This window comes from Cyprinus carpio, chromosome B1, assembly GCF_018340385.1.
Source record: "Cyprinus carpio isolate SPL01 chromosome B1, ASM1834038v1, whole genome shotgun sequence".
Lineage (NCBI taxonomy): Eukaryota > Metazoa > Chordata > Actinopteri > Cypriniformes > Cyprinidae > Cyprinus > Cyprinus carpio.
Genome location: NC_056597.1, coordinates 30,644,853 through 30,659,806, shown reverse-complemented (window position 1 = coordinate 30,659,806; position 14,954 = coordinate 30,644,853). Strand labels below are relative to the sequence as shown.

At 34.3% G+C, this 14,954-nt stretch overlaps 1 protein-coding gene across 1 annotated transcript in view; it reads left to right on the top strand.

Moving 5' to 3' along the window:
* The window catches only part of LOC109064277 (deoxynucleoside triphosphate triphosphohydrolase SAMHD1-like), an 85,083-nt gene that overhangs the window by 39,645 nt on the left and 30,484 nt on the right, over positions 1 to 14,954 (top strand). Inside the window, exons 10-12 of the mRNA XM_042716017.1 lie at positions 1,904 to 1,995; positions 2,092 to 2,279; positions 2,414 to 2,580. Of these exons, the coding sequence (XP_042571951.1) occupies positions 1,904 to 1,995; positions 2,092 to 2,279; positions 2,414 to 2,580 (447 nt within the window). The remainder of the gene's footprint in view (positions 1 to 1,903; positions 1,996 to 2,091; positions 2,280 to 2,413; positions 2,581 to 14,954) is intronic.

Below are 14,954 nucleotides of genomic sequence, written 5' to 3'. Positions count from 1 at the left end.
GTCCTGATCGGATCTTTAATTTGTCTGGGTCAGGTCATGTAGGGGCTAGGGTTAGGTTATAGTGTTTAAGCTAGTATATAATACAATAGAAGTCTACAGAATATCCAGGTTTAGAGGGATGTATAAATCTCTCTCTCTGTTTGTAATAAAATAGACTCTAGAACTTTAGAATAGACTCTAGACTCTAGAATATAACTTTTATATTTTTTATATTTTAAATTCATAAACAAGATCACTGATAAGATATTTCATGTTTAACTACTTTTTGTTCTCTTTTTTAGGTGAAATGTGGAAGGTAAGCACCAAAACTCTCTTATGCCTTTTGAATAATGCAATCTGCTTTCAGATGCACAGCCATCATTAATTCTTTATAATTATGTAATGATGGATATGCGCCGTTTACATTGTTTATTTCTAGGATTTATAATATGTGAGGTTCTTGTTTTGTGTGTTTTATTTTTATATTATAAGGTGGCCTCTTTCTGGATGTTTCTGGACATTGTTGAGAAGAATGATGAACTGAAACAGAAACTGAATGAAAAAGATCTCCGCTTCATTAAAGAGTTAATTGAGGGAGTTGACACTGCGGATCAAGAGGTACACAACCCTGTAAAATGCAATTTTAGTCAATGTCCAAGTTGTACAGTGTTTAAATTGTATTGAAAGTATTTTCTTCGTTCCAGTGGCCAGCGAAAGGCAGATCTGAGGACAAGGCTTACCTATATGAGATTGTGATAAATAAATGGAATGGCATTGATGTGCGCAGATGGGACTATTTTGCACGGTAAAAAATGTAAAAAAAATAAAAATAAATAATAATTATTTATTATATATATTTATTAACTTATTAACATGATATGATATACTTTTGATTCATATATTTTCAAAATGTATGCAAATCGGTTGTAAACTACCGATCTGTTGAGCATTGAATGATTTTTGTTAATGACTCTTCATTACATTAGGGATTGAATTGTACTTTTGAGAGTTGATGCAAATGAACTCCACAGCAGTCTAATTAAAGCAGATTTATTCATGGTGACCACCATGTTCAGATCACATGTTAAGCTGAGTACTACTCACTTTATCTTAGTATTACGCTTTGACTTGTGGAAAAAATTATTAATGGCTTAATAGAGCATTTCTACAGTGGCATCAGTAACCAAAGACTACTGTGCTGCATCCAAACCACAGGGGGTTATATAAATAAAAAATGCCTTGCATATCAGCAGAGCATAAGCCAATACAGTACTGAACTCACTCATGTTCTCTCTTTCAGAGACTGTCATCACCTCGGCATCCCAAACAGCTTTGACCATCAGCGTCTGCTGGAATCTGCTCGAGTCTGTAAAGTGAACGGGACGAATCACATCTGCTTCAGAGACAAGGTGCCTCATACACAAGATCACCTGTTTGTTAACATTGCAGTGTCACATCAGTATATACCACCACAAACCACTGACTCTGTACTATACGACAAAACATTAGATCACCTGTAAAAGTAAGTGATCTGTAAGTGATTAATCATTTCTCATCCTGTAAGGAATTATTTTAGGAAATGTAAGTTTAAAAGTATCCACTTAAGCTAAATTAGATAAACATTCCTCAGCCATTGCAATTAATCAGTGTGAATAACTTTTGTGTAAAATAAACATGAAATCAAATGATTCTTATTTGAGAATATTTATGAATAAAGATAAAAATGAAAACATTTGCATTTTGCTATTTACAACTGAGATTAAATACGTTATGCAGGAAATCAAAGAAATACAAATCTCCAGATCGGTCCAGAGCTAGATCTAATAATGTGAATTAATAACACGACACAATAATAAAGTTCTACAGTACATGACGCCATTTGTGTTGTCTAGAACTGGTCAGTGTCTTTCTGTTTCTCTCACAGGTGGCTGATAATGTTTATGACATGTTTCGAACCCAGTACACTCTGTACAGCCAGGCCTACCAGCACAAGATCGGCAACATCAGTCAGACAAAGTGAATTTTTTTGGTTTTTTTTTTTTTTTTTTTTAATCTTTTTTTTTTGTTTTTATTCGTTTATTTAGTGGTTCATATATATTTTTTTTTTTTTAGAATTATAGATGCCCTCTTAGAAGCTAGAGACAAGCTCCCAAAGATCTCACCAATTGCTGTATCCAAATTACAAGATGATATCGAGAGAAAGATCCGGAGGATTACAGGAGTCTCTTCACACACTCACGAGGATGACGAGAACTCAACAAAACTCAACGGAGAGATGAGAGAGTTCGCCAAACTGACAGGTCAGATTTATATTTAGATTTATTCTTTTGTTTTCTACTCAGCTGTTTTCATTTGTGTCAGAGAAGACTTTTTAAAGTTTCATTTATTGAGACAAAGGATGAAGTTCAATCAAAACTCTTCTTCTCTCCATCAGATCACATCTTTGAGGAGATCTTGTACTCCAGTGATGTCGGGCTGGAAGGTGCCCGAAAGAAACTTGAGGATGTTGTCAAGAGACGCCTGCCAAAGTGTGTGGGAGAGACCAGACTGATAAATAGAGACAATCTTGACAACAAAAAGGCCCTAAATCAGACCCTACAGGTAGAAGAGAACTGAGGAAAACATGCCGTAACAAAAACAGACGTACCACAGTGACACTGCTGTAATACATTCATACAGAATCTATTCATTTGGCAAATTCTCTCTTACCAAAGCAGTTTACAATAACCAAAACATGTTATGTGTTATTTGCAGGAATTAATGGAAAAAATTGCATTCCATATCAAACGCACATTAATAACACCTTTATTTAATTAACTTACATGCTTGATTCTGATTGGCTGGCTGATTTTTTATTAATTTATTTATTTTGAACCTCACAGCTGAAGCAGTTCCAAGTTTTGATTGAATTACACTTTCATATCACTTCAATAGTTTCATTTTCATATTTCTATCAATAATGAATCACAAGTAATGGCTTTATTGTTGAGCAGCAGGTGCAAATTGATCATAATTGATGTTGTGTTGTGGTTGTTTTTAATTGTTTGACTTCAATCCCCGTTTCTACAGAATAAGTGGAATAAAGCAGTGGACGAATGGAACAAACTTCACCCAGCTGTGTTCTTGGATAAGAAGGATTTCAGCACTGAAGTATGTTATGTTCAAAACTCTTTATGTTTTATCTTATCACATTTAAGTGAGTGTAATATTGTGCATCTCCTCTCACAGGTGATTCAGCTGGACTGCACTCACAGCACGAGTGAAAAACCCCATCGACAATGTCTATTTCTACAGGAAGTGGAATCTCACTGAAGCCTTCAATATTAAGAAATATGAGGTACCCAAACCACTTTACAGTGATTTAGCATTTCAGAATTTTCACATTTGAATTTTACTATATCCATATATATTTTTTTTTATATATATATATATATATATATATATATATTATATATATATTTTTCAGAATTTTCACATTTGAATTTTACTATATTATTTATTTTTTTATTTATTATACGATTATGTGACCAAATGACCAAAAACCTTGCCAAATCCCCCTGTAATTACATTTAGAATATTTGTAATGACACAAAATGTTCTGGGCCGAGAACATTTCCTAACTGTTCAGTGCCGAGCTGAGCTCAAGCGGAAAACATAACTGGAACCGTTCCTTAATGTTTTTTGAACCGCTCGACCTAGAGTTGGAAAAGCAGCTTATGTCACTTAAAAAAAAAAAAATACCATACTTTGAGTAAACCTTCGAATGCAACTGTACAATAATAGTCAGGTTAAGGTGAGTGGTATTCAAAATGGTCATAAAACTTCTTTAAAGATCAAACTTTGTGTTTTACTTATTTATTTATTTTTTTAAGTTGCATACAGAGTTACTCAGAAAAAGACAATGCAGTAATTCTGGGACAAGCCAGTTTCCTAGATCTATAATATCAACATACTATGTTTAACTTTATGTATATCACAGGTCTCCAGTCTGCTGCCGGAGGAGTTTACTGAATATGTTGGTCGAGTTTACTACACAAAAAACTCTGACGAGGAGGAGATGGATGCTAAAGAGTGCTTTAAATGGGGGTGCCTTGGCAAGGTGAGTGTTTTCACAGGTCTCTGTAAATACTTGAAGAACTAATTAGTCGGTGTTTGATCTGTTGTGATGGTTTGTTTGTCATCCTTGCAGAACTGACACAGACACAGTGTATAAGCCACACAAAAAACAGTATAATGAGCACATAAGCTATGTTTCCATCACACTGTTTTTATGCATATTTGAAGTATCGCATCAGAAACGAGCGATGTAAATGCCACATTTCAAAAAATATCCCTTAATTCACAAAAAAGTTATTACACTCACTTGAGGTGGTTTTTGACTTGTGCGAAAAAGTGGGAGATGGAAACACATTTGCCAAGTAAATTCCTTCATGTGGTTCAAAACAAGTCATGTGACTTTGCGCTATGGGACGGCAAATTTTGACTTGAGCGAAAAAGTGGGAGATGGAAACGCATTTGCTGATTTTGGTCATTCTAAAAACGCCTGAGCAAAGTCTGTCATCAAAGTATTTCTGTATAATTGTCTTTCATGACTGCATTCCCAAACAGCAGCTTCTGCCTCCGAAAACACTGACAGCATTTATTGTTTCGTCTGCTCGCTCTGAGGCGCAAGTAATTTATTATATATTAAAATTATTATATTCAGTGGCTTCTCACACTTTTCTTAGTGATATATATTTCCAGTTTATGAGGAAGTGACAATCTCGTTCTCTTTGACTCGTTGGATAGAAAGGTGCTTATTCACAAGTGTTTTATGTGATATTTCAATTTTGCGCATACTTTTATTTATTTTATGTTGGCTCAAAAACAGCACAATTACCTGGATTCAAAGGGAAAATACTCACCCTCTCTCTTCTCTCTCTTTTTCTTCAAGTGTGTAATTGAGCTATACGATCAGCATGCGTTTAAAGGTACCAAGTGTGTGATCACAGGGAACTGTCCATCATTGGACCGCTGCAGTATAACAGAGGTTCGCTCCTGTAAGGTGATCCGAGGCGTCTGGAAGCTCTGGAAGGGTCGTGGCTACAATGGAGATGATTACCTACTGAAGGAGGGAGAGTATCCCGATCTTAAGGCATTGAGCGATGACAAATCCACTGCTTCTGCTCCTGCTCCAGCTCCCGTTCCTGATCATGCTTGGTCTCTTGAATGTCTGCCATTTACGATCCACCTCTATGAAAAGGTGAATTTTGAAGACCCAAACTTTGAGACAACAGTTGACCACCATTCATTGGATGGCTGTGGTATAAAGGAGGTCCGCTCCTGTAAGGTGCTCAGTGGTGTCTGGGATCTCTATGAGGGTCCTGACTATGCTGAACCCTGTTACCAACTGCAGGAGGGGGAATATCCCAATCCTGAGGCATGGGGCAATGGCAACACTGCTCCTGCTCTGTCTGTTAAACGTGTGACATCTTATAAGATCCAGCTTTATGAAAAGGAAGATTTTGAAGAGGGAATGCATGAGACAACAGTTGACCACCGTTCATTGGATGGCTGTGGTATAAATGAGATCCGCTCCTGTAAGGTGCTCAGTGGTGTCTGGGATCTCTATGAGGGTCCTGATTATGCTGAACCTCGTTACCAACTGAAGGAGGGGGAGTATACTGATCCTGGGTCGTGGTGTGCCAGTGACCCCACTGCTCCTGCTCTCTCTGTTAAACGTGTGACAGAGTAAATTATGCTGAACCCCGTTACCAACTTATGTGGGGGTAATTCAACTACTAGAAATCAACTCTGCTGGGAGTACATGTGAGACCACACTCAAGAGTGTGAAAGTGTTAAAATAGGAGTGTTAAATTAACACTGAAGCGGAGTTAAAGTTAATGAGATAATTAAGTGATTAACTGAGTGATGATTGACCATTATTGACGAAACCTGATGTTAACAAGCAGAATCAACAAATACAAAAATCCCATTTTTTTATGTCACCCATTATAGTGGTCAGTGTTTGCTTTAGTTGGGCTCTTGACTCTTACGTTTTTAAAGTTAGATTTGGTTTGGCTGTTATAACTCAGTTGTAATAGAGAGATGAGCAAGAATAAAAACATGATCATGCAATATTAATTATGTTTTTACATAATAAATATTTGACCTGAATCACTGAACTTATTTAAAGCCTAAAACATTAGGTCTAAACATTAAAAAAAACAAACTACTAAAAGTAGCAATGAAATCAAAAATAGAATAGTAAGAATAAAGGAAATTATGAAGACAATTCAGCTAATAATTTATTCATGCCGCAGTGCATCATGGGAGCCATGGATGAATTTTGATAGGTGGCACCCAGAATGCACTGCAACATGCTTTTTTGATTGTCACCGTCGTTGAGGTTCACGGGTTGATTCTTGATGTTTGCATGTCTAAATGAAAGACTCTTTTGAAAGATTTTTGAACAAACAACTTTTAAGAAATTCCACAGATTGTATTTAAAATGCTGGTAATCCTATGCTGAAGAATCATTCAGCTGCAATAATCAACAATGTAAATTTAACTCAGTGATTCAGGAAAAACAATATTTTTTGTTTGTCCATCTGTTTTATCACTCCATTATAACAGCCAAGCAAAATCTGACTTTACATTTTTAAGGGTCAAGAGCCCAACTAAAGCAAACATTGGCCACTATAATGGTAACATTAAAATAGTGATTTTCATCTTTGTTGATTCTGCTTGTTAACATCAGGTCTCGTCAATAATGGTCAATCATAAATCAATTAATCACTTAATTATCTCATTAACTTTAACTCTGTTTCAGTGTTAATTTAACACTCCTATTTTAACACTTTCACACTCTTGAGTGTGGTCTCGCATGTACTCCCAGCAGAGTTGATTTCACTCTGGATTTTTTGCTGTGTAACAAAGAGCAGTGCAATGAAAAATCAATGATGAGAAAGTAAAATCATGAAAGTAAATTAGTTCTTAGTAAGATTTTACCTTGATTTTAGTTCTTCACAAATACAGTAGACTGATATTTGGGGCTAATAGCTGATTTATGTTAGTGTCTGAGCAGCTTTCTATATGCATGTTGTTATTATTATTATTATTATTATTCACAATGTGGTGCTGGATGTTGGGTGAATAGGCACTAGTTAACAGAAGATAATGGTGAAGGGTTGTGTTATATTAGGACAGGTTTGTTTGGTGATGGATAAATATAGGTAACTGATGGACCATTTATTTTTTGGTAATATACTGTGTGTGTAGAGTAGAGATCTGGGTGCAGTTCTTGTGAGATATTTTGGGGAGTTGCTCATTTTTAGAGATTGAATTTGATATGGAATCAGTCTTTCTCTAATCTTTCATCTTTTAGGATGCAGGAGTTCAGTTATATCTTTCTTGTGTGATTAATGGGAAAACAGGTTATTGGGGGAAAATGTAATGCATTTCAGCTTGTTATTGTCAAAAACTGACAAAAATAAACTATTGCATCAACAAAACTGGTGGAGCAATGACTTATTTATTGTATAATAATTGTTTGTTTTATTTTGAGTATTATTGCATCAACAAAACTGGTGGAGCAATGACTTATTTATTGTATAATAATTGTTTGTTTTATTTTGAGTTAGAGAGTTTCTTAAGCCTAATAAAACCAGCTGGACAGATTTGAACAACAATCAAACCAAAATGTGCTGAATATATTTTATTTGTTTTTAATGCACACAGCTGTCATCTTTTTACAATATTGCAGCATTTTGATGAAAAATTAAAATAAAAATTGCTCAGTATAACAGCAGTTTACACACAAAACAGTCTCAGTAAGTTAATGCTATAACAGATATTTGAAGTTGTTTTGTGAGGTTAATCAATTTTTTGCTTTGACAAGAAAAGCTTTTTTGTTTTTGGTAATGTTTGTTTGTAGGTTTTGATCCACTTCAAATATTGACTATATAGTATAGATTTTGTACATGCTCCTGATTTTTAAACTACTGTAGGTACACAATTGACCAAAATGTTTACAGACTGCAGCTTGTTTCGACCTGTTTGCCAGTTGATTAATCTGAAAAAGATGATGAAGAAGAACATAAAGCTGTGGAGGTAAAAGTGGAAGTGGAATAAATTGTACTCAAGGTGTGCAAATTCTGTAAGAACTTTTACAGTTCTGTGTTTTTGCAGGGTTTTGCCCTTTGTGACAAATAGCTTGATGTGAGATAAATAAGGTAAATAAAAGTTGGGAAGGTGATATTGTATATTGTTACTTGTCAAACTTGTCCAAACGCTCTATCAGATACCACGAGAAAACAACAAAAGGTGCTAATATACACTCACAATGTGATATAATACTACCAAAAAAAATTCTAATCCTAACCTTTAAGTCCATACCGAAATCCCAGATAGCCAGACAATGAAAATATAAATAAATATAAAAATTATTTTTGTTTGGGACGCTGTGAGCATGGAGACTGTAATGTTCACAATAAGTTTGAAAACGTTTAGCTTAAATGTTTAATATGAATAAACAGTGCTCATAAACAGCTGCTGAGGTCGTATTCTCAAGTGAAGCTAGTTGAGGCTTGGACCCGGAAACAGCGCTTCTTACGTAATCACTTAACAACCAAATAATAAGATCCAGATCCTGTCCCAGCACATTGACAGAGGTCTCCAGCTTCTCCTGCAGGAAACATGACGAAACTACACCTTCTGAAGAATCTGTGACATGTGAAAGAGAACAGCAGCTCACATCTATATAGACTACAAAGAAACTGATAACTGATGGTATTGTTTCATTTTCTCCTTCACTTTGTCCTGTCTTCTCCAGATTCCAGGTACACCTCCAGCATGTGTTTGATATTGTTCTTCACATTAACCTCGCTATGACCATAGAGGATATGATACATAGTTCAAAACACCCTCTAAAACTCCCACTGTGGCTCAGAGGAATGAAAGGTCGAAAACTCCCTTCCCTAGAAACCAGCCGATTGCTCTGCAGCTCATCACCCAGGAGTCATACTTGGTCTCAGTTCACTTATTATGTTCTGTCTATTTGTAGAAATGAATCAAAGGCTAGATAGATAGATAGATAGATAGATAGATAGATAGATGTCTCAGTTCACTTATTATGTTCTGTAGCAAACTCTTCTTAGAGTACAGCACTGTGTTGAATTCTCGAATGTGAACAGCATTTGTGTGAGTGGTATGGTGGAATTGAACTTAGTTGCCTTCCAGTACGTAGTAATGTGTTGTCCTTTTCTAATTAGCAAATATGAATGAGCAAAAATATATAATGGAGTTGCATGTGAAATTGTCATAAAGAGGGGCGTGGGGTTAGCTGGGTCCCGGTGCAGGTTTTACCAGTGGGCCCTGTTTGAAATAATTTAATTTGTATGTTTGTATTTATTTATTTGTGCTATTTACACAATGTTTATGTTTTTTCAAGTTTGTAGGTGTCCAGGTACAGAAACCGAATAATCAAATGTAAAATAGCATTGCATAGTCTTCACTATAAAAATTATATATACATTAAAAAAAAATGTAATCAGACACCTTCAACATTTCTCATATTATCACAGTTTATTTGCTATAGTCTAGAAAATGGTAATAAAATATGACAAGAGTTAAACTGTGTCAGAATGAATTCATCTTGATAATGTCAGATAACTTTGATAGAAAGGTATGTAATGGACTACAATCAAGCAAAAATTACACAACTGTCAATACTTTGTCGACCAATTACCAAGCAATGTTTTGTTCAGTCTGTGGTGTAAAAAGGTCGCATTAGCAATTCAAGAAAAAACACTTAGGCAAAACATGCTCAGGTCAAAGTGTCTGAATAATCTTGGGCCCCAATTTTATTTTATTAATTTTTTCAATTTTACTGGTAGTCCACTGTATGAAGAATTTTTGGGTATAATATGTCACAGTTTACTTTATTTTGCTATACTCACTTATATAAATGAACTATAGTGTGGATATCTAGAAATCTCCCACCAGGATCACAGGACATTTCTATGCATTTCATATAAATATTAGGTAAAATGAAGTTATCATATATGATCAGTGTGTGTTTGAGAACTCGTCACGTCAAGGTTTGATTGTGGGCATAGATTCAAGGATCCAAACTGACATGTTGAAGTTCATTCAGATCAGCTCAGACAATACAACAGCAGCTTTTCAAACTGAACTGAACAGCAGTTGCAAGCAGCTGTAATTCTCTTTTTAATACATTTTCTTGAATATTTGTTAGTTGTTGTTAACTTTTAAACATAAAAATTTGAAGCAATGTTCAGATATTTGTTATATTTTTTATTCGCTACTTTCACTTTCGTTTTTAGCTCGGTGTGAAGGACACTCGCGCTCCCTCTAGCGGCGCAGAGCAGCAGCACACTCTCGTGTGAGACTGCGTTAAAGCGGTCATCGGATGCGTTGATATGACAGCCCAGCAACATCCAAAGGGAAGCAGAAACACCTGCAGCCCCCAGAGACCTCTCAGAAAAACACTACAGCTACAACCCCAGCTGAGAAACAGCCAGTGAAAACAGAGGCTGACATTGACATTCTCATGGACTCCAATGGGAAGTTCCTACAAGGAGAAAGACTGTTTCCAGGCCGTAAAACAACAAAACTCTGGTGCCCCAAAACGGGTGATGCCCTCAGAATAATTTCTGACTCCAGCTTTGGCACACCATCACATATCATCCACTCTAAAAAATACTGGGTTAAATATAACCCAGCGCTGGGTTAAAAAGGGACAAACCCAACGGTTTGGTTGTTTTGACCCAGCGGTTGGCAGAGGTATAATGTCCAGGGGTCAGAAAGTAAAAGTCATGCCATATGTTTATTCCACCCATGAACTCAGCAAGCTGTTTTAACCAGAGAAGAACCAAGTCATTCCTTTCAATTCACAAGCAAGTCTCATATTAAATCCCAAGTCCTCAAAGAGTTAAAGTTAATGAGATAATTAAGTGACTAATCACATTTCCTATTATGTACAGGTTAAAAGTTTGGAAACATTACTATTTTTAATGTTTTTGAAAGAAGTATCTTCTGCTCATCAAGCCTGCATTTATTTGATCAAAAATACAGAAAAAAACAGTAATATTGTGAAATATTATTACAACTTAAAATAATAGTTTTCTATTTGAATGTACTTTAAAAAAATATTTATTCCTGTGATGCAAAGTTGAATTTTCAGCATCATTACTCCAGCCTTTAGTGTCACATGTAACATCCAGTCTATCACATGATCATTTAGAAATCATTCTAATATTCTGATTTATTATGAGTGTTGGAAACAGTTCTGCTGTTTATCAATTTAACAAATCCTTGCTGAATAAAAGTATTGATTTTATTTAAAAAAAAAAAAAGAAAGAAAAAAAATTACTGACCCCAAACTACTGACCAGTAGTGTATATTGTTATATTTATATTTTAAAAACATAGCTTCTTTTTTTTTTTTTTTTTTTTTTTTTTTTTTTTACTTTTTATTCATCAAAGTATCCTTAAAAAGTATCACATGTTCTGAAAAAAATATTAAGCAGCAGAACTGTTTCCAACTTTGATAATGAATCATCATATTAGAATGATTTCTAAAGTATCATGTGATAATGATCCTAAAAATTCAGCTTTGCATCACAGAAATAAATGATAATTTAAAGTATAATAAATTTAAAAACAATTGTAATAATATTTCACAATATTACTTTTTTTTCTGTATTTTTGATCAAATAAATGCAGGCTTGATGAGCAGAAGAAACTTCTTTCAAAAACATTAAAAATAGTAATGTTTCCAAGCTTTTGACATGTTCTGGATGTCTATGAAAGATGATCGAACCAATCAGAGTAGGTATGGGGCGAGGCGATACGTGCAACCCCGCCACAGGCCTCATTATTTTAATATACTTTAAAATAATGAGGAGCAGCATATTTTCCTGAAATAAAGGGGAGGAAAAAGTCAATGCAATGTAGTAAAGAAATTTAAAGTTTTATAAAAATGTAAATGCGCGCAGTTGCAGCCCCGCCTCGATCTGCAGGCTGCAACCAGGTGTACTTTGTACATTTAACCAATCCTAAGTGCATACGCATGCACGCAGCAGTGCATTGGCCAGCCATTTATACTGCGGCGCCCGGGGAGCAGTCGGGGGTTTGGTGCCTTGCTCAAGGGCACCTCAGTCATGGTATTGCAGGCCCGAGACTCGAACCCACAACCTTAGGGTTAGAAGTCAACCCATGAGGATGAAAGTAAACTGCAGCAATTCATTAAAAAGGAAACAAAACATTTCAAGTGCTGCACTGTGAGGTTACAGAAATCGGTAAGACTTTACAATAAGGTTCCATGAGTTAATATTAGTGTATTTAATGTACGTGCAGTTAATGTAGTTTATGTATTATTATTATTATTATTATTATTATTATTATTATTATTATTATTATTATTATTATTATTATAGTTTTTGATTATTCAACATAGAAACTACTGAATACAATAAAATAAATAGCTATTAATAGGCAAAAATAATCATGTGTATTATAATTACAGAGAGCATAATGAGTGTAAAACAAAGTGAGAAGTTACAATGGGAAGCAATTAATGTATTATTATTATAGTTTTTGATTACTCAACATAGAAACTATTGAGTGTAACTGAGATTGTTTGTTTATCTAGTTTTGATTCATGTGTTCTTCAGTTTTGTTTTTTTTTTTTTTTTTTTTAAATGTGAGCATTAACACACCTTTCCACACCTTACAGTTGAACCTGCTAAGGGGCATTGATGTGTTTTATGTTTTTATATACTTTTACGAACAAGACATACCTGAAAAATCAGACGAAGGCATGACATGCACTAAGAAAGACATTACAAAAGAAAAGATTTCAAACATGACAAAATACCACATCATTCAAAACTGTTATATACTGTACATGCACAGCCTTATGAGTAATAAGTATTTGGATCTAAAATGGATTATGAGGAGTGATATCTCAAAATAACTTCTCCACAGTAGAAAGGAAGTCATACAGGTGTGGAATAACATTGGGGGAATAAATTATTCCTATCCTTTATTATCTAATATTTGTATTACATTAACATATATTTGCTAAACAGACTCACCAATCAAACCTTTCACTGTAAGATAAATAAATATAAAAGAACTATATAGAAAATATTGTTCAGCTGGCAGCTCATAATTGTATAGTATTTTCAGGAGCAATCCATCTAATGTTTTTCATGGGATTTAAATTTATGAACAGTTGTCTGAGACACACCTTCATAACGACAAGACTTTCCTAAACATGTATTTCATGTATTACACAAAACATTACCTTGTGAGAAGTCCATTATTAAACTGCTCCATATGCCATTTATTTATTAAGTTATTTAAATTTTTTGAATTTTTTGAGATTTTGGTGTGTTTTTTTTTTATTTTTTTGTTTTTCATTGTTGTTGTTGTTGTTTCATTTAGCTTTATAAATTAATTTTGATTAATTTAGATTTGATTTGATTTAATACTGTACATATTTTTAAGAATTAGTTATGGTTAGGTTTAGAGGTGTGGGATTAGTGACTCATAATTTATTGTTAATGCTATATAGTTACTAAAATGATAATTTGCCTGAACATATTACATTTTATAGTCTTTTATATTTACTAGGTTATGTTTACATTAATGGATCTGAAAATCTAAATTGTTTATCGATAAAATGATGAAAATGCATAGAAACAAATAATTTATGATATAATTTATTATTTTATTTTATTTTTGGAGTAAATACATAATAATCTAAAATTACGTTTTAAATGTTTCAATATGTCCAAGTTATACTTTTTAGTGTCAATCAAAACGTACACAAATGTATGCTTTGTACCTGTAAATGTAAAACACTAATACCTACATATAAACAATGAAACCAGGCGGGTATTATTTTCAGAATCATTATGTATGATTTTTCTGATGGTGTTGTACTGTGTGTAAAGTTGTTTGTGTCTAGTTGTGAAAATTGAAAGCAGTCTGGTAGACCTTTATTGCTTCACCCGAGTTTTCAAACAACCCACAAGAATAAAATAAAAGAGAAAATGCCTCGATCTGAACAAACCAGAAAAACTCTCTCCGATTACAGGAAAAGTCTTCAGGATCTAAAAAAGTCCTATGAAGCAAGTGAAGGTAAGGGAAGACAGATGTGTTGTGTGTGGATGTAAACATAATGTGCATTCATGATAAAAGCAATTTTCTGTTTTCAAAATAGGCTACAAGGAATTAGATTACTTAGAATTAGAACACATTATACACACAGGCACCAACGACCTGAGAAGGGAACAGGAGAGACATTAGACATGCAGACATCAAGAATCAACCTGTGAACCTCAACGACGGTGACAATCAAAAAAGCATGTTGCAGGAGACTTGTGTTGCAGTGCATTCTGGGTGCCACCTATCAAAATTCATCCATGGCTCCCATGATGCACTGCAGCATGAATAAATTATTACCTGAATCGTCTTAGTAATTTCCTTTATGTTTTAGGCTTTAAATAAGTTTGGTGATTCAGGTCAAATAATTATTATGTAAAAAACATAACTAATATCACATAATCATGTTTTTATTTTTGCTGGTCTCTCTATTACAACTGAGTTATAACAGCCAAACCAAATCTAATTTTAAAAACGTAAGAGTCAAGAGCCCAACTAAAGCAAACACTGACCACTATAATGGTGACATTTTTTGATTTTTGTCTTTGTTGATTCTGCTTGTTAACATCAGGTCTCGTCAATAATGGTCAATCATCACTCAGTTAATCACTTAATTATCTCATTAACTTTAACTCTGCTTCAGTGTTAATTTAACACGCCTATTTTAACACTTTCACACTCTTGAGTGTGGTCTCACATGTACTCCCAGCAGAGTTGATTTCACTCTGGATTTTTTGCTGTGAATAAGCCTCAGGCTGAAGGAAATGTAAATTCAGTTATTAACATATTTAATTACAGTGG